The 27,963-nt window shown below is 44.1% G+C and overlaps 1 protein-coding gene across 8 annotated transcripts; it reads left to right on the top strand.

The window, feature by feature from the left end:
* The first annotated feature begins 37 nt into the window (after window positions 1-37).
* Window positions 38-27,655, top strand: Apobec1 (apolipoprotein B mRNA editing enzyme catalytic subunit 1). Of its 8 annotated transcripts, none has more exons than XM_039107110.2 (8): window positions 152-168; window positions 7,435-7,583; window positions 9,376-9,502; window positions 13,321-13,442; window positions 16,197-16,224; window positions 24,335-24,732; window positions 25,288-25,406; window positions 27,437-27,655. In XM_039107110.2, the coding sequence occupies exons 3-8, from the start codon at window positions 9,399-9,401 to the stop codon at window positions 27,563-27,565; spliced, it is 900 nt and encodes a 299-aa protein (XP_038963038.1). In that variant the 5' UTR covers window positions 152-168; window positions 7,435-7,583; window positions 9,376-9,398; the 3' UTR covers window positions 27,566-27,655. The 8 variants fall into 8 exon arrangements, with proteins under 8 accessions (XP_038963041.1, XP_006237355.1, XP_038963038.1 ...); XM_017592483.3 differs by lacking the exon at window positions 152-168 and adding an exon at window positions 1,182-1,754; XM_017592484.3 differs by lacking the exons at window positions 152-168; window positions 9,376-9,502 and adding an exon at window positions 1,184-1,754.
* The last annotated feature ends 308 nt before the right edge of the window (window positions 27,656-27,963 follow it).

The raw sequence follows: 27,963 nt of genomic DNA, 5'->3' as shown, positions 1-27,963 counted from the left end.
TCTTTTAAGTTCCTGTTGTGACTTCTCTCAGTGATGAGTTGTTCTCTAGAAGTGTAGGATGAAACAAATCCTTTCTTCCCCAGGTTGTTTTTGGTGGTGTTTGTCATAGCAACAGTAAAGCGAAGTAGGACCTTTCCATGCAGGGAGGCTGGAGAGCAGGCTCAGCAGGTAAGAGTAACTGTGGCTAAATCCTGGGCAGCACTGGAGCTCTGATCTCAGCACCCATGTAACAAGCCTGGTGCCCTGCAAACAACTCTAAGTCACACACACACACACACACACACACACACACACACACACAGAGGAAACTGGGCTTTTTGCTTATGTGAAACAGGGCTTCTCTGTGTAGTCCTGGCTGGCCTGCAATTCTCTCAGTAGGCTATGCTGGTCTTTAACTCAGAGGTCCAGTCACTTCTGCCTCCCATGTGCCAGGATTCAATGTGTGCGCCACTACCTCCTGGTTCCAAAAAAAAATCAGTCTTTTTACACATCTATAATCCCAACACCTGGGAGGCAGAGATAGGTGGATCTCTGAGTTGGGGCTAGCCTGGTCTATAGAGAGCGTTATAGATAGCCAGAGTCATGTAAAAAGACCTTGTCTCAAAAAGTAGGAGGAGAAGAAGAAACGAAAAGAAAAAAAAATAGTAGAAACCTTGTTGAAAGGATAATGGCGAAAGAAGGAATCGAACTGAAGCCATTTTTGAATAAGACTTCCATTTTGATAGAGGTCAGATAAAGTTCATGTTCCCAAGACCGCAATGGGTAACTGACATCCTGCTCCGCCAGTTGAGACATGATTGCTAGGCAAATCTCCCACCACAGTCGAATAAACCAACAATGGGAACAGGGTGAGTGTACCACAAAGGCGAGTTGCTAAGGAAGTCCTCTGTCCCTAAATCCTAATTAGTGGGATAACTTGGCAGAGTTGTTTGTGGTTTTGGAGCTTACAAACTCTGTGGAATTCTTGGGAGGGGGGCAGGTCAGTTTTTGCTGCCTAATTCAAATAAAGAAGTTGCGTCGCTGGACTCTTGTGATGGCTTAAATTTTTTATTTTTTTATTTTTTTATTTTTACACCTAACGTTTGGGTACCAAACGCCAACCCACTTGATCCCTAAAACTGAATTAGGAGCACCTCGGACTGTTTTTCAGTCATCTGGACTCTCGGAGGTAAGCCTGTATTCTGATTTCTGGTTGGAGCCTGTCTGGGACCCAAGCAAGAAGAAAGTGGATGCGGCACTGCTCCTGGGGTTAGAGGTGGACAGGAGATGTCCTGCCTTTTCACTGGTTTCCACTGAGGGGACATTTGGTTCTGGTTCTGGGCATGCGGGATTGCTCTTGTCGGTTTGTGTCTGTAGTTTGATTTAGTTTGGTTGTTGCTCTGTGTTTCATATCCGGGAAAATGGACCAAAGTTCTTCTGCTGGCTGTTCACCTCTTGGCTTAGTATGTAACCATCTCAAGGATTTTCAGGGGGTAAAAAGCGGCTGAATCAGGACAACAACAATAACAACAAAAACAGATAAACTGGCTGACACTGAGTCCAGCGCTGCTGGTGAAGCCCCGCCTCCTGCTCGCCTGACAGCAAACCCCAGCCACCTGATTTGTCCAAGTCCCTCTTAAAGCCGAACCAGCAATTCCTCAGCTTTCTCTGGTCAGGAAGCCTGTGCCTACTCCCGCTACAGAACCACTGTGCCCATGAGAGTTGGATTTTGAAGGCAGAAAGGCGCTCCTCCCTTGAAATTAGATCAGGAAGAAGTAAGGAAAGTTTTGTCTGTTTTGAATGTATAAATGTATGTGGCCACTGCATATTTGTTTCTGACTGGTCTTAAATCTCCGAGTGTACTATGTTCTGTATGTATTGGTTATAAATCACTGGCTTATAAGGTGTTGGGTATGGTTAAAAAGTTATAATATCTATACCAAAAAGTTTAACTTCAAACTAGTAACTCAGGGTTGGAGTCATTCTGGGCAGCTACACATGGCATGAGTCAGCCAAGGAAACGGGTCTCCAAAGATACTTTTAAATTAGATTAAGATTTTTATATAATTTCTGCTCTGTCTTAAAACCAGGTTTATAAAAAAATTAGGAGGTATTAAAGCTGCACCTTCATGTGTTCTTATACAAGAACTTTTCTTGCTGGAAGCTAAACTTTGTAACATAAAATAATCCACTTATAATAATAACTTATAATAACTAACCCACTTATAATAAAACACTAAGTTGTTTACACTGCCTTCTAAGAATTATGGTTGTGGGTTGGGGATTTAGCTCAGTGGTAGAACGCTTGCCTAGGAAGCGCAAGGCCCTGGGTTCGGTCCCCAGCTCCAAAAAAAAGAACCAAAAAAAAAAAAAAAATTATGGTTGTGCTCCATGTCTTTAGAAAGGTACTTTATTTTTCAAAAGAACACACAATTGAGAGATTTTAAACTACTTTAACAAAAATTTTAGAATTTTACAAAAAAATAAAAACTAAACATTTTGAAAACAGGTTTTTAAAAATGTTTTCATTTATAAAGCTATGGGACATTTTAAAGTTTATCAGCTACTTTATTGTAATGACTTCATTAATATATGATCTTTATGAATGGATACATAAAAGACTAAAAATTAGGGCCACGGCTAAACACCCGAGACTGAAAAATTCTGTCATATGAAGCAGTAAAACGATAGCCATAGGCAGTCTGGCGGAAAACTTGGATATTAAAGCATTACAGCATTAAAAAAAAAAGACTGAGAATCGCTGGCTGAGAAGTAGATTTCAAGGGCTGGAGAGATGGCTCAGCGGTTAAGAGCCCCGACTGCTCTTCCAGAGGTCCTGAGTCCAAATCCCAGCAACCACATGGTGGCTCACAACCATCTGTAATGAGATCTGATGCCCTCTTCTGGTGTGTCTAAGACAGCTACAGTGTACTCATATATAATAAATAAATAAATCTTTTAAAAAAGATATTTAAACTTACTATGACAGAGACTCTCAGATCCTAGTAATGACTCCCAGGGTCTCAAGACAAAGGAACACTAACCACTGGGTTTAACTGCCCCATCCCTGGCCTGCTGCCTGCTAGGGCTGGACCCGAACTGTGGACAAGCAGGACACTGGAGAGTTGATTGCCCCACTTTGCCTAGACAGGGTGATGGTCAGTCCCTGCTATGCTGCTCCTCCACAGGAATGTCTCTGAGGCCGTCCTGATAGCTTTGCCCCTGTTGCCATGGAGACCACAGGAGCCTGGGATGACTGTCTAGGTGATGGAATATGGACTAATCTCTATCATTTTAGCTGACACAGGCCATTTATAGCATAGTTCCTCCTTCTCACATCTCTCTGATCACTTTGGTGGCTAAGCTAACCGTTGCTTTACCACTTAGGCAGTAGCAATCAACTCCTCGTTAGATCACTAATTAGCTCATTAATTAAGCTACCTGGTCTCTTATTTTAAAAGGGGTGGGGGGTTTACGTTGCTCAAAGGCTTCATGTTAAAGGATAAACAGTTTTCAGATGCAACTTTTCACTAGAAGAACATACATGGCTGTTCTCAATAACAACCACTTTTGTCTCTGGTAAATGAAAAAAAAAAACAAAAAAAACAAAAAAAACTCCAAGTCCAGGAAAAGGCTAAGGCTAGAAAAACTTAAATATATTCCCCAAATCTCAAAAGTAATGTAAACTTGGCAGAGGTAAGAATGTTTCAGATCGGGCTGGAGAGATGGCTCAGCGGTTAAGAGCACTGACCGCTCTTCCAGAGGTCCTGAGTTCAAATCCCAGCAACCACATGGTGGCTCAAAAATTAAAAAAAAAAAGAATGTTTCAGATCTGTTTCCCCTACTGTGCTGTTATTGCCCCAAGGCATTTTCAGACTTCCTGAGCCCTAAGGATTGAAAATATAGTTACAGAAGAGAGTGCATTGTCCCTGCCCCCATGGCAGGCTAAAATGCTAAGTCAAAAGTAAATTCCATTAAGGTAAATTTATTGTTTCTATACCTCTGGGCTAGCCCAAGACATGGTAGTGGAAACCTACTGGATAGGGAGGAGTAAGGGAGACAGGATGGTAAGTGGTTACGGGATCTCTTTGATTGCCCCCTTGGCTGACCACCATATTTAATACCTGTAAGGACTACTGTCCTTTCTTTTCCTCCTGTTACGTGTGTTTGCATGATTGAGTTTGTGCACCACATGCATGCGGGAGCCTGCAGAGGCCAGATCCAACGCAGGCCGCTGTAAGCGGCCACGTGGGTGGTGGGAACTGAACCTAGGTCCTCTGGAAGAGCAGCCAGTGCTCTTAGCCCCTGAACCATTTCTCCAGCCCCCATTTTTAAGTAAGGGGTGGGGCATAACTATTGGGACACCAGTGATTGCTCAAGAGTTTTCTCCTTTTTGAGACATGGTCTCATGTAGCCCAGGCTGAACTTGTACTGACCATGAAGTCGCCAGAAGACCTCGGCCCTCCTGCCTCTATGTCCCATTGCTGGAATTGCAAGCATGTACCACCACACCCGCCTAAACCTTTTACTTCCTGGTCACTTTCTTCTCTATTTAAAAACAGCATTGAGCACTTCCTCTATCATCAAGCACACAGGAATACTTTGTTTATGAGCAGAGAATCTGGACCTTGTGACTAAAGATCTGCCCCTGGTGAAGTGGCTAAAATCAGTTGTCATCGACAATGTCCTTGTTCTGTCGATTTTTATCACTACTTTTGTCGCTTTGGGATTGGGGAGGAGAAAAAAAATGATCTGAAACATTACATGTGGCAGTGTTCTCTCCTCCATTCCTTTGGTCAGGCTTCTTAGAGTCCCTGCCGTCACTCCACACAGCTAGCTGGTCTCCTGAGTCTCAGACACTGACGCTGGACCAGAGCAGCATTGGATTTTTCTACTTTAACATCCAGAGCACTGGGCAGGAATTTGGCCACAGTCTCTGGTAGAATTGATACCCTGTGTCTGATCTGGCAAACATTCTACTGGGTTTAGCCAGATTGCCCCGCCCTCCTTTTCTGGCTATTCAAATGTCCCCAAAACTCCTCACTCTCTCCTAGGTTCCAGGTGGTGTTGGGACAGGCACTCTGACCTTAGCACAACTAACTGTGTGGTGCAAGCACCATTCGGGCCTTAAAACTGAGCACATGCGCAGCACCACTGGCCAAAATGAGGACAAAGTCCACAGTTCCGGGAAAGTCCCTGAATGTACTAACCCTGCTTTTTTGGGTTCCGTAATTCTGCTTCTGGCTAACTGTTCTTGTTAACTGAAGTGTGTCAACCCCGGACATGGTTATGTGCTTACCCTGAGAAAGGCTTGGGTCCACACTGGGACCCTGAACACCCAGTGTTTTTGTCAGATGGCTAATAAAGACTTTCTTTCTTTCTTTTTTTTTTTTTCCTTTTCTTTTTTTCAGAGCTGGGGACAAAACCCAGGGCCTTGCGCTTGCTAGGCAAGCGCTCTACCGCTGAGCTAAATCCCCAACCCTAATAAAGACTTTCTATTGGCTCAAAGCCCAACCCACCGGAGCAGTCTTCTCTGGTGGATACCCCACAACAATATCTTGTCACCCTGACTGGCTTCAGGGAGGATCCTGTTTGGGATCTGGCTTGTAGCTCAGTGATAAGGAACAAGAATGAAGACCTGGATGCGATTCCTGCCCCATGTCTCCGCATTGTTACTTTACTATGCTCCAACCCCCTTGTCACTCTGCTTTTCCGAACCTTGTGCCTTCGAGTCCTCTTTCCCTTGCATTTAAAATGAAACAGAACTTTGTTTGCATTTTTTTTCCTTTTTCTTTTTTTTGGAGCTGGGGACCGAACCCAGGGCCTTGGGCTTGCTAGGCAAGCGCTCTACCACTGAGCTAAATCCCCAACCCCTTTGTTTGCATTTTTAAGATTTTTTTTATGTGTGTGTGTGTGTGTGTGTGTGTGTGTGTGTGTGTGTGTGTGCGAGCCCACATGTGTGTAGAGGTCAGAGGACACCCGTCAAGGGTCAGACTCCTTCCAATAAGTGGGTCTTCTTGGAAATGGGTGAGACTCATGGCATCAGGTGTGACTGGAAGTGCCGTTACCCTCTGAGCCGTACTGATGGACTTGCTTCGTTCCTGAGACAGAGTTTCATTTACCTCAGACTTGCTTTGGAGTTCTGTTAATATAGAGATAAGGGTGATCTGGAATTGATAGTCCTTTCCCTCCACCTGCCAAGTACTGACACCACAGATGCTTAACACCATGTGTAGTTTGCCTGATGTCATAGACAGCGCCCAAGGAGGCTCCATGCATCCTAGGTGGGCATTCTACAGACTGAGCTACATCCTCAACCCCAGATACAATTCTTTGTGGACAAAAATTTTCCACCCCCTAGGGTCTACCTTTGCACCATTTCAGTTCAATTTGTCATTCAGAGAGAGAGAGAGGGAGAGAGAGAGAGAACACAGAAATATTAAGAATAATTGCTTTAGGCTGGTCACGATAGAACACACCATTAATCCCAGCACATCGAGGTGGAGACAGGTGGATCTCTCTGAGTTCCAGGCCAGGCTGGTCTATATATTTGGAAATTCCAAACCAGTTAGAATTTTATAGTTTGCCCCTGTCTCAAACAAAACAAGATGAAAATTGTTTTGGCTACAGACTACCCTTTTCAAATATCAGAAGGTAGATAAGCCAGGTGCAGTGGTTCACATCTGTAATAACAGAGAGGCTGAGACAGGAGGACCACCATGAATTCAAGTCCAGCCTGGTGTACAGAATGAGACCCTGCCTTGACAATCAAGAAGTAGGGCTGGTACGATGCTCTGTGAGTAAGGCACTCGCCACCGAACCTGATAGCCTGAGTTCCGTTCCTTGGACCCACAAGATGGAAAGAAAGAACCGACTTCTAAAAAATTGTTCTCTGACCTCCACATGCATGCTGGGTACACACTTGAGTACCTGAACATATACATGTACACATAAATTTAAAAAATTAAATATTTTGTTGCTGTTGTTGTTGTTGTTGTTTGAGACAGGGTCTCTGTGGGTAGCCCTGGCTATCTTGGAACTCACTATGTAGACCAGGCTGGCCTCTAACTCACAGAGATCTACATGTCTCTGTGTGATGAGCAGAGTAAAACAAAATGCTGTTTAGATCTGTAAAAATAGCTTAGTCAGGGGGTTGGGGATTTAGCTCAGTGGTAGAGCGCTTGCCTAGCAAGCGCAAGGCCCTGGGTTCGGTACCCAGCTCCAAAAAAAAAAAAAAAAAAAAAACAAAACAAAAACAAAAACAAAACAAAAACAAAAACAAAAACAAAAACAAAAATAGCTTAGTCAGGAACACGACTAAACCCAAGGGCTCATGTGGTAACTGGAACCAGTGATATCACTCACTTGAGATAACCAGACACAGGACTTGAACTCAGTCAGCGATGCTCACTGGATATAGAAGCAAAGGCAATACAGAGCTCTGCACTTCCTCAGGAGGGCTAGAGACACAGGAGAGAAGCCACCTCCATCTGTACAGTCTCCGGCATCCTGACCCACAAATCAGAGACTACCCAGAGACTACCGTCTGATTTGCCTTACTCCGAGAGTCTGAACTGGACCCTTAGCTAAGATACCTCACCCAGGTAAGCAGCCTTGGGGGAGGTAGGCTTAGGGCTATAGCTAGGAATTTAAGAGTATGCTTTGTGTGATGACCCTCAGCATAAATTATAACTTTTGTTATACTAACTGTACGTCCTACCTTCTTGGTTGAGACACTTGTCTTTTTTTTTAAGATTTATTTATTTATTATATATGAGTACACTGTAACTCTCTTCAGATACACCAGAAGAGGGCATCAGATCTCATTACAGATGGTTGTGAGCCACCATGTGGTTGCTGGGATTTGAACTCAGGACCTCTGGAAGAGCAGTCAGTGCTCTTAACCTCTGAGCCATCTCTCCAGCCCGACGCTCTGCCTTCTTAGTGCTTGGGATTAACGACATGTGCCACCACGCCTGACTTAAAAATTTTTTTAAGATTTTTTTTTTTAAATCAAAAAGTATTAATAGTGAAAGATATGGGGAGGGGGCTTCTGGCACCCTAAGGGTTAATTGTCCAGCTTCCCAGAGAAATAATGATCATAAGCTATTGTGGGAAGGTGAATATTATTGACACTACCACAGGTGGAGTCCAGGTGAGAAACAGGAAGAGACTGGATCTGATACAGGCGTTCTCTCGGGGGCAGTGGAGAGTTTTTATGCAGGAAGATGTGAGGGTGAAGTGTTCCCAGCCTTGTGAAAAGCCAGAGAGAAAGGCAGGACCCAGAAGAACCGGAGGACTTTCAGGGATGTAGGTACCGGGGCTTGGTTCAGCTGGTCGTATGATTTCTCTGCCCTCTGCTGGCTAAAACAAAGACGATCAAGCTGATCACAGCGTCTAGGAAGGCTGAGGTAGGATTAAGAAGGGATGCCTGAGTGCTGGAGTTTGAGGCCAGCATGGAAAACATATGGAGAAATAATCTCAAAAACAAAACCCCCCAAAATTCCATAAACAAACGAACATCAACAACAAGGCAGGAAAGAAAAGTCAACCTCTCCCACCACGCCCACACACAAACAACAACCAAACAGCAGCCAACCCTTTGCAGTATTCCCGGTCTCCAAGTCCCCTGGCCTGCAGTAAAATGTGTCAGGAATCAAACCCAGAAAGGTGGATGGTGGGGATTTGAGTTTTTTACACATCATCTGCCTAGGAAAGATGAGTTTTACTCATGGGTCATTTTCTGGGGACTCTCCCTCTGGAAACACGTGACTCTATGTGTCTTTAGTTGTTCGTTTCTGCAAGGTGGTGACTGTGTAAGTCCCAGCCAATAAACACATGCTCCCAACGCTGCCGTTGCTACCAGCCACATTACCTCAGTGAGGAGCATCCAACCGGGAGGCATAAGTGGAGGTATGACTTTGTTTGGACCATACTGTTCTAGACCAACAGTCTGTTCCCAGAATTTGAAATGTCGGGGTTTCGTGTGTTTTGAGATAGAGTCCTTTGTACCTCTGATATGAGACACCGTGCGTCAGGAATCAAACCCAGGGCTTTGTGCTTGTTAGGCAAGCATTCCTCCTAACTGAGCTACAGTCCCGGGCCCTTGGCAATTCCGATAGAAGCAGAGGTGGGGCTGAATAGTCAGGAACACTGGCTGCTCTGACAGAGGTTGGGCTAAGGTCCTAGTACCTTATGGAGTTCACAGCCATCTGAAACTCCCATTTCAGGGAATCATATGCCTTCTGATCTCTTCGAGCACCAGGAAAAATATAATACATATGTAAGCAAAATACTCATATGCATAAGATGAAGCAATCTAATCTATCATTATCTATCTATCTATCATCTATCTATCATCTATCTATCATCTATCTATCTATCATCTATCTACAGAGCATAAGATTATACCTGAAGGAATGGAAAGAAGGCTGATTTCAGGAAGCAGAGGTGAAGCATGCAAGGCTGCTTCACTGGAGAAGCATGAATCCAGGGAACCTGTCTTTTCCAGGATGAGCCATGAGTAATTATTTATCCTGAGTGACATCCATCTGTTGAAGTATCACGTCCTCTTCCTTGGCTTATTTTACTTATCAATAACATGTTCAATAAAATCCACTGCGTTTAAAAATTAACTAACCATCCTACCAGGCCTGGGGGCCAGAGCAGCTCTCAGTTCTGGTCAAGATAGTGAGCATGCCTGGATTTTTTTTTTTTTTTTGGTTCTTTTTTTTTTTTTCGGAGCTGGGGACCAAACCCAGGGCCTTGTGCTTCTTAGGTAAGCGCTCTACCACTGAGCTAAATCCCCAGCCCCATGCCTGGATTTTTAATGAAGATATCTCTCGAGGAAAGGGAATTCATGATTGATTCTGTGGCACCAATAAGATTGTTGCTTTCTGGGTCCCGCTGCCATATATGTGTATATATATATATATATATATATCATAAATCTTTTTAAAAGATTTATTTATTCTATATAAGTATACTGAGTATACTGTAGCTGTCTTCAGACACACAAGAAGAGGGCAGCAGATCTCATTACAGATAGTTGTGAGCCACCATGTGGTTGCTGGGAATTGAACTCAGGACCGCTGGAAGAGCAGTCAATGCTCTTAACCATTGAGCCATCTCTCAGCCCATAAATCTTTTTTTTTTAAAGATACCAAATAAGAGAAGGGTTTAAATCATCACCAAGATAGCAAGATAGCATAGCATAATAGATGGTATTCATGGTGTTACTGGAAAAAAATATGGGTCCTTTTCACAGTAGTCTTATAGACAGAAAAAGAATTTTAATAAAATACAAGCAGGAAACTCAAGGATAACCTTATCAATTTAAGAGAAAAGCTACACCCCAGTCAAGCTAGAGGTCTCAGCAGCTTCCAGGTGGAGAGAGATGGGTGAGAATACAAGAGGAGATCATGCTTGCTGAATTCACTCTTTGTTTATTTCTTTAAGAAGTATATAGGTCTGTCTGGGCACTACATGTGTGCGTGGTGCCCCTGGAGGTTAGGAAAGGTTATTGCTACCCCCTAGACATAAAGTTATACATGATTATGAACTACCCTGGTGCATGCTGGGAGTTGAACCCAGGTCCTCTGGAAGGGTAACAAGCGCTCTTAATCACTGAGCCATCTCTCCCACCTACTTCCTAACTTAGAACTCGGGTAGTGGAAGTCTGTGAGCAGCTGAATGGTGGGGTCATATTTAGAGAGAATGAGAGTGTTACACAGGATTTAGGGTTCCCTGTTGTGAGTTCTTAGTCTCATTAATACACTGATTTCTAAAAGATTCATTAGATGGCTGTCGTGGCAAACAGCTTTCATCCCAGTATCTGGAGGTAGAGGCAGGAGGAGCTCTGTGTTTTTGAGGCTAGTCTTATCTATATATAGGGAGTTACAGGACAGGACTACATAAAGAGACTCTGTCCTAAAAACATCAAACTAACTAACTAACTAACTAACTAACTAACTAACTAACTAACTAAGATTCAGGGTGCTTGAAGGCCATTTAAAAAAAAAGAATTACTTTTATTTATGTGTGTAAGCATGTATATGTATGTACACAAATGTGCAGTACCTGTGGAGGCCAAAGGATGGTGCCGGAGGCCCTAGAGTTGGAGTTAACCAGCAGTCATGAGCTACCTGACTTGGGTGCTGGGAGTTCCAGCCCTATGGAAGAGCAGCCAGCACTCTTAACTTCCTAGCTGATTTCCCAGCCCCTTGAGACCCACTATATTAGAATTAGAAAGAAAACTACAGGTCAGGCAAAGCCATGCATCATGCATGCAACTGCCAGGAGAAAGGAGCCGGCTGAGAGGAGAGAAAACCATGACTTTTTTGACCTTTGAGTCAGTATCCAGGAAAGCAGTGTCCAGTCACAGACACACAGACACACACACACACAGACACAGACACACACACACACACACACACACACACACACACACACACCCAGAGAGAGAGAGAGAGAGAGAGAGAGAAAGAGAGAGAGAGAGAGAGAGAGAGAGAGAGAGAGAGAGAGAGAGACCAGAGTATCAAGAAAGGTATACTTATAATTTGGCCAGAAAGATGGAAAGAGAGAAAAAGAAAAAAAAAGTTACGCTTTATGAGTTAGAACTCAGAAAAAGCAGGCAGGCTTCAAGTCCTGCTTGAAGGACTGCAAGCGACTGTGCCAGGGGAAAGCTTCTGGGGGCTCATGAAGGCCATGGTCATTCCTCCTACCTCTCCGCATGCCTTCGAATGAGTCAGCTTGCTTGTGGAGTGCTCTCCTCGATGGGTGATTGACAGGCCCCATTGGATTACCTCTTAAGGAAATGACAATCATATGTAATATTCTAATCTTTGAGTCAGACCAGAATGTTTGGTCTCCACCCAGGTAGGACTCAGATTTCATTTTGTTGGCAAGGAGAAAGGAACTTTTCTTGAACATCCCTCGACAAAACCTTGATAGCCTCAGTCTTCATATGATATTTTACAACTAAGGATGGGCACTTACGATGTTTTTGCTTCCTAGATTCACCAGGGGCCAAGACTATCAAGGGTGTCGGTGTGGAGGTCATCCTTACTGGCCTTCAAGATAGGGTGGGCAGACCTAAGAGTAGGGAATTGTGCTAGGAGGTAGGAATTCTGGGACAGAAGAAAAACACAAGCCAGAGAGAGGGAATCTCAGTTGAGAGAATGCCCTGTTGAATTGGTTTGTAGTCAAGTCTGTAGGCATTTTCTTGAATGATGATTGGTGTGGGAGTGCCCATCCCACTGTGGACAGTGCCACCCTTGAACAGGTGGTCCTGGGGTATATTACAAAGCAGGCCAGGGAGAGCAAGCCAGTAAGCAGCATTCCTCCATAGCGCTTCAGTTCTGTTCTCTTCTTTTTTTTAAAGATTTATTTATTTTTATATAGGCACACTGTCTCTGTCTTCAGACACAACAGAAAAAGGTATCAGATCCCATTACAGATGGTTGCAAGTCACCATGTGGTTGCTGGGATTTGAACTCGGGACCTCTGGGAGAGCAGGCAGTGCTCTTAACCGCTGAGCCACCTCCCTAGCCCACTGCTTCAGTTCTCACGTTTCTGCTTGAGAGTCTGCCCTGACTTTCCTCAGTATAACATGGAAATGTAAGCAAATAACCCCTTTCCTCCCCAAGTTGTGTCTTTGGTCTTGGTCTTTATCACAGCAACAGGATCTAAACTAGGAAAAGACCCTAGTGGGAGACTTAGACCTTGAGGGAGTGATCTCTGTTCTGAGGGATGATCCTGAGCCCCAGAAGAATTAGTAGCTGAGCCCCAGAGGAATTAGTAGCCTGAACTTGACCCAACGTTCTGGCAACAGAAGATTGCTATAGGGAAGTTTTTGTTTTTGTTTTTAAATTAGGGACTAGACTTAGTCATACAGTTAGCCCTTCAAGAGGAAGAGAGCACCAGAACTGCACACTAGTTATCTTACTCAGAGGCCAAGGTCCTGCTTTTGCATCTTAAGCCGCCCCTCCTTTCTCCAACAGACACGAGGAGCAAAGGGTAACTGAGAGGGAGTAGCAGGTAAAGCCCACAGTGTTCTCACCGGGTCACCCTGAGGACTTCTTAGTTATAGGAGCTGCTTCATTCTCTCCGATCCGTGCTGGCTTCTCTCCCACTCTCACTTGAAGGAAGGGGAAAGCTTTCTAAGTTTAGCCGTCACTCTGGAATTTAACATCATCGATGTTCTACTGTGCAGCGTTGATGGTTCGATGGGCTCTCTCCAGGGAGGACGGAAATCCAGATGCCACTTCCTTCTTCATTTACATAGCATTCATATCACGTCGCGACTGACGCTCAGGAATGAGTCATCCTGTGTCCCTGCAGGTGGCCGTGGGCACACCTGAGGAAGCAAAGTCCGGCACGCAGCTGGCAGCAGCCATCGCCGCAACATAAGCTCCCGAGGAAGGAGTCCAGAGACACAGAGAGCAAGATGAGTTCCGAGACAGGTAAAGGGATGCTGGCTTCTAGCAAGGCGCTTAGTTGACTTTTTTCCTCTTTACTTTGCTTCTTACTATACAGTTTGTTATGCTACCTCAGGCTGGCCCCCAGATCCTGGCCCTGAGTTATCCTTCTGCTTCATTTGGGTCTTGAGGAGTGCATCAGTTGTATGTGGGTCTGACCTGCTTATGCTTGGGTTCCTGGGTGCTTGCCAACCTTCCTATAATAATTAATAATTAATATTGTTCATAAGATGAATTACTATTCTGAGGAAGTATTTATAGATCCTAATGATTTTGACAAGTAACACTAAGTCAATGTTGGTTTCATGGCAATAAAAAAGAAAAATTAAGTTAGTTAGGTCTGGTGTCATAGGCTGTAATTCTAGCTACATGGGAGACCAAGGCAGGAGAATTAGAAGTTGAAGGTCTTTGTGGATAGTAAGACAAGTTCAAGTTAGGTAACTTAGCAAGACCCTTCCTTAGAAAAGGTGGGAAAGCTCGATGGACAGCTCAGCCGTCAAGAGATTTGCGCTTTTGTTTGATTACCAGCACCCACACAAGGCTGCTCACAGTGGCCTATAAGTTCAGCTCCAAGGGTTCCAAAGTCCTCCTCTGGCCTCCAAAGGTACCTGCACACATGAACACACATGAACATGCATGCACATGGGCACGTGTGCACACACATATACATCACACATACACCACATACAGCTCACACACATACACACCACACACACACACACACACATACATACATACATACATACATACATACATACATACATTATATACATCACACCACACACACGCAATTTAAAAAGATTTAAGTAAGAGGAATAAAGGTATAGCTCGGTGGTAAAGAGCTTGCCTATCATGTTCAGGCTCTCAGTCCTGCCCAGCCTTACCCTCCGCTGAAAAAAAGTAAAACTGTAACTTGAAACCACTAATTAAGATAAAACAGAAGTAGTAATAATGGCTTATATGCTAGTTGGCTGGCTAGTCAATGATTAATAAATGTTAGTTAGGTGTGGTTATTTCTCCTGTTATCTAAAAAGTCTAGAGGCTGGAACAGGAGGCTCACAACGAGTTTGAAGCTATCCTGGGCAGTAGAGTAAGTTACCGAGCAGCTTGGGTTGCAATATGAGATCCCCTTCTTAAACAAGCAGACGGCCTGGGTAGTATAGCTCAGTTGATACAGATTTGACTAGCATGCAGGGTTCCCGGGTTCCATTCCCAGAACCACATACAACAGACTGGGTGGCACGCGCTCGTAATCTGAGCGTTTGACAGATGGTATAATGAGAAATTACAGGATGGAGACCATGCCTAGCTTTGGAAGGAAATGATTTCAGATGAGGTGGGATTGGATCCAACTTCTAAAACTGTTATCATTGTTATTGTTATTGTTGTTGTTTGGTAGAGTCTAAATCTTTGGAGATTTTCTGAAATGTTTATCTATCATTTATTGTTGAGACAAGGTCTCATGTAACCCAGGTTGGCCTCGAACACACTGTGTAGCTGAGGGTGACCTTGAGAATACCTGAAGCGCAGAGATATGACTGAAATAGTGCTCTGAACACGCTTGCCTACTATTTAATTGGTTTGGGGCTGCACACAAACAAACATAAGCCCGGGCAATGATGAAGCCATCTGGAAAAGAATGCACCCTTCCTTCTGTATGCTTGAGTCAGGAGACAGTCGCTTTGGTAATTACAAATCAGATGCCAAAAGCAGCAGGAAAAGGATCAAAAAAATTGTCAGGAGCAAAAGCACTGGGCTTCAGCAGTTTACATATGACAGAAGTGAGGTCAATGTTTTGGGAAGTTCTTCCAGAACAAGGACAGCTGTCTGTGGAAGATGTAACCACGGCGATGCTGTGGAAATCCAGCTTTATCCTTAAAATCTCTAGCTCTGGAAAAGCGGGAGAATATACAGGAAGCAGCACAGGAGACGGTTTATCAACCGTAATGACAGAAAAAGGAGAATGGCAAAGAGTCCACTGACCACCAACACTGTGGGGGACACCTTATCTGAACTGCACCCCATCTTGTCTTCACTGTTAATAATTATAAATTATTCCATGTCTATAGGCTGGACTATAAACACTTGGGAAATTAGACATTGGTTTGTTTTAGAAGCAAACCTGTAAGTCCAAGTTTTACAGAACTCTGGAAAAGGTTTGACGTTACAAAGTATCATTCACCATCCTTATCATTACGACTGGAAGAAAGGAGCTGTCGCCTGGGTCTCTCTGGCTTTTTTAGAAAACTAAGTCAGAAAATAGACTCTAATCTTGGATGCGGTGTGTCCAGCTTGTACATCATCCCAAAACAAACTTTAAAAAAATAGAGGAGAAAGCGGGATATGATTGCGGTGGGCCAAAGTGCACCCCATCAGCATTAAACACTCTCTGCATTGCTAGCTAATGTGTTTCGGGTAGAAAGAGATTCAGGAATAAGGTAAATATAATTGATACTTCATACTTCCCAAACTGTACCTCTTGGATCCTTTGGGAAGTCATTTCCCCATTAGAGTGATTAAAACAATTTTTTTTGAGGTCAGATCTCAAAAGTATAGCCTAGCCAGAACTCGAGCTCGCCAGAGTGTCTAGTGTGCTGGGATGAGCGCTGTGCCTCGCTGTGCTGGCTTCTACACGCGTTTTCCCACATGATTTGTAGATTTGGGAGACTAGAGCATGATTTCACAGCAGCTCAATGTGAACTTGTGTGTTATTTGACAAAATCATGTCTTGGTTTACAGGCCCTGTAGCTGTTGATCCCACTCTGAGGTAAGACAAGGCATGGTGCCTCCCAATTCAACCACACAGAAATGAATATTTAAGAATTACAGGACTAGGGGGCTGGAGAGATGGCTCAGTGGTTAAGAGAACTGGCTGTTCTTCCAAAGGTCCTGAGTTCAATTCCCAGCAATATCTATCTCTTTTCTGTCACACAGACAGATCACTCACATATAACTAAAATTTTAAAATGTTAAACAAACAAAAAAGAATTACAGGGTTATAGCCTGCCTTTTGTTTTTATTAAATGGTAAAGTTATATATAATGTATGTATGTATGTATGTATGTATGTATGTATGTATGTATGTGTATGCATATATGTATATACACTAAAATTATTTTAAAATACATTTCTCCATGATGTAAATTTTAGACTGTACATTTTGTGCACATATGTACTCACGGGTCCTGTAAAAATTCCTTGCGTGGCTTGTCTAAGGACATAGTTCTGATTAAAGGCCACACGCTTGTCAGTGCCTTGATCCCATGCAACAGAAGCTACAGAGTTCAGCAGCCTCACACTGGAGACATCCCTGGCCTCTGCTTTGACTTCTGACTTCCTGGCCCTGGTCAACGGTGGGATCTGGAGAGACTTCTCAAAGCTGCCTCTTCTTTCCGAAAGGACCTCAGCCAGTTGTGAGGAGAACTGAGAATACTTAGACCAGTGGAAAAAGAAAACTAGAGGATTTCAAACATCACACACACACACACACACACACACACATACACACACTTATACACACATATGCACACACGTGTGCTTATATGTATGCATGACTTTATTTGCTCATTTGCTTTTTCTATACTTTTAAAGTTTGGTTTTTTTTTTTTCAAGACAAGATCTCTCTATGTAACCCTGGTTGTTCTTGAACATTCTCTGTAGATCAGGCTGGTCCCGAACTTACAGAGAGATGTGCCTGCCTCTGCCTCCTGAGTGCTGGGTTAAAGGCCTGCACTGCCAAGACTGGCTGTATGTCATTTTTAAAATAATGCTTTCTGTATGAACGTTATTCTGGATCTCTGGCTTTGACACACATGCTCAGGTGTGCCAAGCCAGAAGTCCCATGCTCCAGTCAGAGCGGTCTTTAGCAGTGCTCTGAGCAAGCACTGGGCAGTGACACTCTCTCTCTCTCTCTCTCTCTCTCTCTCTCTCTCTCTCTCTCTCTCTCTCTCTCTTTCTATCAGCATCTTTAGAGAATGAGACATGCTGAGACATGTATGTCATGGTGCCTCGGTCATGTGGAAAATTGTTTCCTGGTGACACACAATTGCACAGAAGCAAATACAAGCATGTTTTAACCATTTCCTTTGTTTTTTTTTTAAATGTTTATTTTATGTTTATGAGTACACTGTAGCTGTCTTCAGACACACCAGAAGAGGGCATCGGATCCCATTACAGATGGTTGTGAGCCACCATGTGGTTGCTGGGATTTGAACTCAGGACCTCTGGAAGAGCAGTCAGTGCTCTTAACCACTGAGCCATCTCTCCAACCCTCCTTTGTTTTTTTTTAATCTGCCATTGTGAATAGGTTGGGGTTTTTCTTTTCTTCTTTCTTTTTAAGAAAAATAAACACTCGTAACAGTGTAACCAGATACATTATTACTGCTAAATTTATTTTGTTTTGCAACTTAGCAACCAGCTACACTATGGCCCACTTAATAAAACAAATAGGAAATTCCTTGTGTGAAAGAGATTGGTGGTAAAAGTTTAAAAAGCAGGGCTCAGAGCCTTGTCCTTGCTTTAGGATTCCCCATGTCACTTCCACACAAATCTCACTCTAGTGTGAATGAATGCCTAAAGTGTCGATGTTACCAACCGCTGTGGCCCTGGTCCAGAGCATCTCTCTAGACCCTGCCCACTCCTGCCAGAATCTTCTTCAAAGGTTTATGCAAAGTCCTGGCAGAGGTGTCTATGTATCTGTGTATGTATCTATGTATCTATCTATCTATATCTATCTATGTAGCTATGTATCTATCTATCATCTATGTATGTATATATCTATGTATCTGTCTATCATCTATGTATGTATCTATGTACATATGTATCTATGTTCGTATATATCTATGTATTTATGCATGTATGTATCTATGTACATATTTATGCACGTATGTATATTTCTGTCTGTCTGTCTATCTATCTATCTATCTATCTATCTATCTATCCATCCTTATTTTCTGACAAGCTGCTCTTGAAGCCAGAACTGAGTCTAAAGGCTTAAGTCCATGGTGTAGCACTGTTTCCTTTGACTATTTTTCAAGAAGCCCACTATTGCCAGGGTCCAGCCTCAACATAGAATCAGAGTTCTCCACTGGAAGCAGGGATCTGGAAGGCTCAAAATAAATATACACAGACTACTATTTGGGTACAAACTGACAGGTAATTTCAAGGCTTAAAGTCTCTCTCTCTCTCTCTCTTTCTCTCTGTCTCTGTCTCAGCTTGAGGTTGCACACACTCTGCATTCTCTCGTGCACTCTGCTTTTTTTTTTATTGCTGTTTTCTTTTCTCAAACTCCCACGCTCATGCACACCTCTGTTCATTACCCTTTCACTCTCACACACACTCTTGATACACACCTTGCACATATCTCACACACACCACATGCACTCTCCTTTCACACACACACACAATCTTTTTTTTTTTTTTTTTTTTTGGTTCTTTTTTTTGGAGCTGGGGACCGAACCCAGGGCCTTGTGCTTCCTAGGCAAGCACTCTACCACTGAGCTAAATCCCCAACCCCACACACAATCTTCATACACACCTCACATTCTCTCTTCACTCACTCTTAACGTGTTCTTCTCATGTTCTCTCACTCGCTCTCACATTCGTTCTCACATTCACTCTCTCATTCATTCCCTCATGCTCTCTCTCATTTACTCTTCACATGTTCTCTCTCATTCACTCCAGCCTTTCTTTTGCCCCAGTCTTTTATTGATAATTCAAAAGCAGGTAGAAAAAGGACATTGTAGGGGTTGGGGATTTAGCTCAGTGGTAGAGCGCTTGCCTAGGAAGCGCAAGGCCCTGGGTTCGATCCCCAGCTCCGAAAAAAAGAACCAAAAAAAAAAAAAAAAAAAAAGGACATTGTATAATCATTGCCAAATCAAATTCAAAAGAATAACCACATCCCACAAAGAACTAAGAATTACAATTGTTCTCCAAAGTTTCAAGCTTCCCTATTCCCAGGCCTGGGACCAAAATAATAATAATAATAATTGTAAACTTATCATTATTTAAACTTTAACTTTTGACTTATTATACTTCAGAGCTCAAAGCTCCGAGGTCAGCTACTTGCATTTTCCTGAGAAGCTCTAATGATAAAGGACATGGGCAAAGCTGCCGGGCAGAAAGAATCAAGTTAACCCTTAACTCAGTGGTTCCGCTAGCTTTCTGTTCCTTGCACACAGTGACTCTCGTAAGAGTCCCAGTATTTTGACTTAGTTTACTAGTATATAATTTTACATATTCTATACTTCCTTATCCAGGAACCACTCTCAAATGTTATGTAAAACTTATTTCCTAACTTCAATAACCTTTTTCTTTCTTAGGGTCCCAATGTTGGCTCTAATTCATTTTCTAATAATTTCTTTAAGGTTTCTTTGCAAGTCAAGCATCAATCTGGGACTACTACTGTGCAGTTATTACATTGTTTCCAAGATGAGAACACACAGCATGCACCTGGGCCATTAGGGCTGTGCTGTGCCCCTATGCCTCAGTTTCCAATTGTTTAAGAATCATTACATCAAGGAACATCCAGTTTCACAAAATTCACCAGAGCAGAAGGAGAAAGAAGTAGGAAAGTCAGATATAAATAGAATAATTATGTACACCAAGGCCAACCGAAAGGCAGTCACACACAAATGAAATCTATACAGCCGTTGTCCAGGGCTAAGGTTAGGAGAAATGGGAGCAACAAGTTTTTACAGAGAGCTGCTGCGGGCTACTGAGATGTCTCCATCCCTGCCTACTGCAGGCGGCCTCTTATTTCAGATGGTGGGTCCCCTAGAGGGATGTGTCTCCTGCTTCTCAGGGTCCCAGATGCCACCCTACTTTACAAGGAGCTGCTGCAGGCTTCTGAGATGCCTCCATCCCGGCCTACTGCTGGTGGTCCCTGTCATTGTCTGTTGTCCTCAGCACACTTTCTATCATGTGAGGGCACATTTGCGTTTTCCTGGTCCCCGCAGGCTCCAGTAGGGGCTCTCAAACCTGAAGTGTCCTTTTTATGGATTTGCTCTTCTAAAGGGAGCACGAATCTCTGGGCCAAGCCAGTCTGGCATCTCCTGTGTTAGCTCTGAGAGGCTAGGGCTAAAGATTAAGTCCTGACAATTCTGTGCTTTCCCACCTATATTTTTAAAAAAGATTTATTTATTATATATGAGTACACAGTAGCTGTCTTAAGACACACCAGAAGAGGGCATCAGATCTCATTACAGATGGTTGTGAGCCACCATGTGGTTGCTGGGAATTGAACTCAGGACCTGTGGAAGAGCAACCAGTGCTCTTAACCACTGAGCCTTCTCTCCAGCCTCCCCCACCTGTATTTTAAAGCCTTTGTCTGCTGCCTCTTGCTGAAGGCGTTTTCTGAAAAGGATTAATTTGTTGGTCTCTGAAAAACTGGATTTTTATAGATCACTTAGAAATGACTTCAGCAGACTTCTTTGTCTTTTAGTGTATGAATGTTTTGCTAGCATGTAAATCTGTGTGCATGTACTGTGTGAATGCTAAGGGCTGAATGAGGTCAAGAGAAGGTGTCTATCCTGGGGATCTGGAGTTACAGATAGTTATGAGCCTCCATGGGGGTTCTGGGAACTGAACCCAGGTCCTCTGCAAGAGCAGCCAGTACTTTTAACTGCTGAGCCCTCTCTGCCGTCCCTCCAACCTCCAGACTTTCCTTGGTTGGTATTAATTGACTTGTTTTAGTTTTGCTGATAAATCCTGGGGATCTGAAGTTCTGTTCTCACTCTGGGTTCTGACTGGATATGGTTCAGATCATAGTGGAGCTGGGATGAGGGGGCAGGACCTACAGGTTTGCGGGGTTTGTGTGTGTGTGTGTGTGTGTGTGTGTGTGTGTGTGTGTGTGCATGTGCGTGTTTCACTAGGTTACCTACCATTCTTCATCTCTATTTGCTTCCTCAGCTTAATTTCTATGATTACTGTGATTGGGTTTAGCTCCTGTGACTTTTTATTTCTGTTGAAATGACTGTTACTGTGACAGGCCCCCAGGCCCTAGCACATCTGAAGCCATGATGGAAGACCTATTCAGCTTGTAGGCAGCGGTGCACGCCAAAATGAGACCACAGACCTAATCCATCGAACTCCATAGTTCTGGGAAAGGACAACTTCACAGCATTAGTGGAAATCCTGGGAAGTCCTCACAGAGCCACCACATGTTAATGAGGGAATCTGGGTCTCCTCTTGAGGTTCTTAGTCTTGCTAACAAAAGAATTTAAGAAGGCCTCAGGGGAAAAAAAGTACAAGCACAATTTCATGAGAGTTTAAAAAGAAAAACCTCAGGACAGACAAGCTATAAATCTTTGCAGCTGCCCAGAAGGGAAGACGGAGAAGAGAAAGAGAAAAGATATGTGTCTTAGTTAGGGTTTTACTGCTGTGATCAAGGCAAGTCTTATAAGGACAACATCTAATTGGGGCTGGCTTACAGGTTCAGAGGTGGGAACAGGGCAGCATCCAGGCAGGCATGGTGCAGGAGCTGAGAGTTCTACATCTTCACCTGAAGGCTGCTTCCAGGCAGCTAGGAAGAGCCTTAAGCCCACGCCCACAGTGACACACCTACTGCAACAAGGCCACACCTCTTAATAGTGCCACTCCCTGGGCCAAGCATATGCAAACCATCACAGCATGTGATTTAAGTCACTGTGGAGGTCAGCCACAGGATGGACAAGCAACCACAAGTTGTGTGAGGGAGCTGGAGAGAAAGAGCCAGGCCTACCATACTAGGGAAAGCATGTATGGCTCTGACCACATCTGAAAGAAAAGGCAGAAGAGAAGTAAACCAAATCTTGCCACAATAAATATTAATTAATAAAAATTGGTTGGTATTGATTTATTAATATTAGTAATAATATTATTATTAAAATTTTAGTTTTACAAGACAGGGTTTTCTGTGTAGCTCTGGCTGTCCGGAACTCTGTAGACCAGGCTACCCCCTAACTCAGAGCTCCTCCAGCCTCTACCGTTTAGGATTAAAGGAGTACTCTTCGCCCTGTCTCTGTCCTGGAGCACTTTTAATTCCTTGACAAGCACCATAGTTCTGAAAATCCCCAAAACTTTGTCACTCGCAAAACCTAGCTCCACCAGGGTCCTTGTTTCCCATAATTCTTGAAAAGCGGCTGCAGCTGTACATGGGAAACCCTACATTGGCAACACTATTATCCTTTCCTGCCAGCTCTCAGACTAGCCACTCAGGAAAAAAGCTACTTAGCGATGAGGTAGAGAGAGGGACGTAAACACCCATCCTCTCTTTCCTTCTCCCGCATCTTAGGCGTCTTCTCTGGTGCTAGAGGTGCCAGTCTACTCCGCAGAGCAAACTCCCAGCATGCTCTTTGCTATGGAGTAGTACGAGGACACAGAAAGGCAGACTGACCCAACAGAACCTCCCGACATGTCTGGAGCAACTGCATAGGGGCAGGAATTCCAGAATGACAATTACATAATCTCATTAGAGGAATAATTACTCCTTCTAGTCCTTTGGCATGATTTAATGGAGTCTTGCCTCTGCAGGGGATGGTCCCTCGCCAGGTGATTGACTAACTGAATCAACTCTCCCTCCTCCTTTGACTCCTCCCCCTCCTCTTTCTCTTCCTCCTCCTCCTTGTATATATAGACCAGGCTGATCTCTTGAATTCACTGAAATCTATCTACTTCTGCCCCCTCAGTGATGGGATTAAAGGCAAGTGCCTGTGAATATTTATTTTTATTGTTTTTATTATTAATGTGTACGTGCTTGTATCTGTGTGGTTGTATGTGTGTGCAGTAACTGAAGAGGTCTGAAGAGGGCGTGAGATCCCTTGGCACTGGAAATACGGATGATTGCGAGCTGCCATGTGGGTGTTGGGAAGTGAACATAGGACCTATTTCTTTGTTCAGCTTTGGAAAACGTTGCTGTTTGAGAACTCTGTATAAGCATATATTGTGTTTTGCTCAAATCCACCCAACTTCCCCTCCCTCAGGCTTCTCCTGCCTCCAGCTCCTCCCCTCCAGCTTCTCCCACACTGTTCCCACTGGATCTCACAGTGTAGTACAGATTCACTTGGAGTTAGAGCCTGGCAGTTTTAGACTTCCCAGTGCTGTGTGTTTTAGACTTCCTAGAGCTGTGAGTACGGCTGGAAGGGATCCTCTGTGAATAATGGGATAGTTCAAGGACCAGGGGGACAAGTAGGACGAAAAACATTTTTGGCGTCATGCTGCAAAGAGGATCCTCCCTCAGTACAGTGCTGAGACAGAATCTTGCTATGGAACCCAGACTGTTCTCAAATGTGTCATCCTCCTGTCTCTGTCTCCTCAGTGTGAGATTATGTGTGCCGCCATACCTGGCAATTTGAAAGATAAAGGTTTAAAAGAGAAGGGTGGAGAGATGGTTCAGTTGGTGGAGCTAGCATGCGTGAAGCCTCGGTTCCCACACATCTTTAATTCCAGTCTTTTGGGTGGAAGCAGGAATATCAAATGTTTTCAATCTGGCCAAGAAGAGGGCTCATTGGGTACAATGCTTAAGTTCAAGCACAAGTACCGGATTTTGAATAGCCAGCACCCGCATATAAGTCAGGCATGGTGGCCGATTTACATAACCTATGTGCGGTAGAGGCAGAGTCACGTGGTTCCGGGAGGCTTATTGACCAATGAGGTTCATTGAGAGACTCTAGCTTTTATATGTGTGCACCTGAGCAACTGCACGCATATGAATCCATAACACACACACACACACACACACACACACACACACACACAAAATAAAAATAAAAATAGGTCATCTTCAGCTCAGCTCCTGGCCAGCCTGGAATATGTAAGATCTAAAAAAAAAAAAAAAAAAATGGTGAGGGGAAAGGTTTTTTAAGTTTCTTAGATTGCATGGGAGTCTTTTTATGTTTCAGGAGAAGAATTGAGCCCCACGAGTTTGAAGTCTTCTTTGACCCCCGGGAACTTCGGAAAGAGACCTGTCTGCTGTATGAGATCAACTGGGGAGGAAGGCACAGCATCTGGCGACACACGAGCCAAAACACCAACAAACACGTTGAAGTCAATTTCATAGAAAAATTTACTACAGAAAGATACTTTTGTCCAAACACCAGATGCTCCATTACCTGGTTCCTGTCCTGGAGTCCCTGTGGGGAGTGCTCCAGGGCCATTACAGAATTTTTGAGCCGATACCCCCATGTAACTCTGTTTATTTATATAGCACGGCTTTATCACCACGCAGATCCTCGAAATCGGCAAGGACTCAGGGACCTTATTAGCAGCGGTGTTACTATCCAGATCATGACGGAGCAAGGTGAAGACAAAGCGCTCCTGGGAGCGTGGGGATCGTAAAGGGGGCAGACAGAACAGGCGGGTGATGCTGGGATGGAATCCGAGAGGCAGAAAAAGTCCAACCTTAAGTGAGGGAGGAAGGACCTTCCCAGCAAGGGAAGGATGAACAATAACAACTCCTTCTACTCTGGGTACAGCCGCCTCCCAGTCACCTTATCTTCGTTTGATGGAGGGAGACCCCCTCTAGCAGCAAATAGGAGAGCCTTTATGTAGGGCGCATGCCCTGTGGTTGTTGCTACTGGGAATTGAAGTCAAAGCCTTGCACGTGCTAAGCCTACCTACCTGGGAGACAAGCTCGCTACTTCTGAACTACATCTCTGCTCTCTTTAGTGTTTATTGGAGGCAGGGTCCTTAAGTGGCTACCCCTGGATTAGCCGCAGGCTGGCCTTGAATTTGCAATTTCCCTGCTTCAGCCTTCTGAAAAGCTTGGACTGCAGGCATGAGCCACTCTGCCCAGATCATGTTAGGTCATTTACCATTGTGTTTGTTAAATAAATGAAATTCTGTGTTTCTTTAGAGTCTGGCTACTGCTGGAGGAATTTTGTCAACTACTCCCCTTCGAATGAAGCTCATTGGCCAAGGTACCCCCATCTGTGGGTGAGGCTGTACGTACTGGAACTCTACTGCATCATTTTAGTAAGTGTCTTTTGGCTGTTCATTTGTTTCTGTTTGGAGACAGGGTTTTTTTTTTTTTTTTTTTTTTTTTTTTTTTTTTTTTTTTTTTTTTTGTTCTTTTTTTTCGGAGCTGGGGACCGAACCCAGGGCCTTGCGCTTCCTAGGCAAGCGCTCTACCACTGAGCCAAATCCCCAACCCATGGAGACAGGGTCTTGTACAGGCTAGGCTGTCCTTGAATTTACTATGTAGTGGAGGATACTCTTGAATTCCTGTTCTGCTGTCCCCACCTTCTGAACCCTGGGATCACGTATAGTCTTGCCCTACCCAGAGTAAGTTCCTCCTGGTCTTTAAAGTGTCTCTGGGTGTTTATGAATGGATGTGCAGGTGCCTAAGGAGGACCCCCTGGAGTGGAGTTAGAGATGGTTGTGAACCTCCTGAGATGGGTGCTGGGAACTGAACTCTGGGTCTTCTGCAGGAGCAGTCTGCATTTGTATTCGTTACTTGTATCAAAAGTACTTTGTATCACAGCTGCCTAGATTAACATCATGACCAAGAGCAGCTGATAGAAGGAAGGTTTTATTTTGTTTGACAGATCCCCCATACACAATGTTGGGGAAGGCATGGTAGCATGTGGATTATATATCTCAACACTACATAGGAGCCAAGGGTCAGCTAACAGGGACTTGAGGGGAGGACAGTGCTATAAACTCTCAGCCCTGCCCCTAGTGATACACTTCCTCCAGCAGAGCTTCATGTTCTAAACCTTCCACCACTTGCATGCCACCAACCAGACATCCATGGTGGATATGTCATTTGAACCACCACAGTGTCCTTAACCCCAGGGCTATCTCTCCAGACCCTCTCATAAGTTTGTTTGTTTGCTTGTTTTTTTTTTTTTTTTTTTTTTCAGAGCTGGGGACCGAACCCAGGGCCTTGCGCTTGCTAGGCAAGCGCTCTACCACTGAGCTAAATCCCCAACCCCGCTTGTTTTGTTTTTGAGACAAGGTTTCACTATATAACCAAGGCTGGCATGGAACTCACAGAGATCTCCCAAGTACTGGGACTAAGGTGCACACCCCCACACTCCCATCCCCACGTCCCAGATTCCCCCACCTCTTGATCACTCCTTGTTTTCTTTTAAGCTGTTTAAGAGACAGAGTTTTTCCTTTTTTTTTTTCCTGGAGCTGGGGACCAAACCCAGGGCCTTGCGCTCGCTAGGCAAGCGCTCTACTGCTGAGCTAAATCCCCAACCCCAAGAGACAGAGTTTTGATACACAGACAAGAACCCTTTGTGCTTCTCTTCTGAGGGTTTCCCACATACTCTCATCGCTTTGGGGAGCAGGGGGCGTTTATTCTTATATTTAGTTATTTAACTAGTTAACTCATACTTAAAAAAAAAGAGAGAAAACAGGGCTGGAGAGATGGCTCAGTGGTTAGGAGCACTGACTGCTCTTCCAGAGGTTCAGTTCCCAGCAACCACATGGTGGCTCACAACCATCTGTAATGGGATCTGATGCCTTCTTCTGGTGTGTCTGAGGACAGCTACTCATATAAATAAAATCATACATCTGAGAGAGGGAGAGGGAGAGGGAAAAAGAGAGAGGGAGGCGGGGAAGGGAGAACAAAATGTTCCAAAGCCAGGTATGGTGATACAACCTGAAATTCTAAATCCCAGCACTCAGGAGGCCGAGTCACGAGGATCCTGAGTTCAAGGACAGTCTGGGCTATAAATCTAGACCGCGTCTCAAAAGTCTGTACCACTTCACAAGAAATCTGTACCAAAAAATTCACAAGAAGGTGTCCTTTAGAGGGGAGTAAGTGTGGGAGGAAATGGGCCAGCGGTGTAAGGTGTGTCTGGGACGCAGGGTGATTTCACTGTATCTTTATTGTTATTATTCCTTTACACTTAGCCCTCCTCAGTGTTGCAGGAAGTCCTGTTTTCCCACAGTGGCAGTGATCTGTCACACTATTGAAGAAAAATGTTATTATACTTGTTTACATAATAATAGTGTAAATTAATTCTAAGGATAAAATATAATCTTTGTTTCAGGGACTTCCACCCTGTTTAAATATTTTAAGAAGAAAACAACCTCAACTCACGTTTTTCACGATTGCTCTTCAAAGCTGCCATTACCAAAGGCTACCACCCCACATCCTGTGGGCCACAGGGTTGAAATGACTTCTGGGAGTTGGGGATGGATGAAATGACTCCTTGTATGTCTTGACAGCAAGCATTGATTACCCACTAAAGAGCGACTGCCACAAGGAATCTAGAAGTCGATCCGGCCTGTCATTCCTGGGTAGCATGCTAGTTGCACACGAGGCCCTTGGTTTAACTCCAAGAACATCCAGAAAAATGGAGGATCTAGAAATTGAGCCAGGAAGGGTTGTACATTCTTGTAACCTCAGCACTCGGGAGGCAGAGGCATTAGTTCTCTGTGAGCTCAAGGCCAGCCTGGTCTACATTGCAAGACCCAGGCCAGCCTTGAACTACACAGTGAGACCTTGTCTAACACTCGCCTTCCTGCCCCATCACCCTCCATCAAGAATGTAGAAATTGAAGACCCGGGTAAGGTG

This window comes from Rattus norvegicus, chromosome 4 (assembly GCF_036323735.1).
Source record: "Rattus norvegicus strain BN/NHsdMcwi chromosome 4, GRCr8, whole genome shotgun sequence".
In the NCBI taxonomy this organism is placed as follows: Eukaryota; Metazoa; Chordata; class Mammalia; order Rodentia; family Muridae; genus Rattus; species Rattus norvegicus.
This window is presented reverse-complemented; position numbering and strand designations above follow the sequence as displayed.

Bases quoted from the DNA above. Each gene is read 5' to 3' on its own strand.
- Apobec1 (XM_039107110.2), top strand. From the start codon at position 9,399: ATGGAAAGAAGGCTGATTTCAGGAAGCAGAGGTGAAGCATGCAAGGCT. The intron at 13,443-16,196 runs GTAAAGGGATGC...CTTGGTTTACAG, and splicing joins CAAGATGAGTTCCGAGACAG to GCCCTGTAGCTGTTGATCCC. The intron at 16,225-24,334 runs GTAAGACAAGGC...TTTATGTTTCAG, and splicing joins GCTGTTGATCCCACTCTGAG to GAGAAGAATTGAGCCCCACG.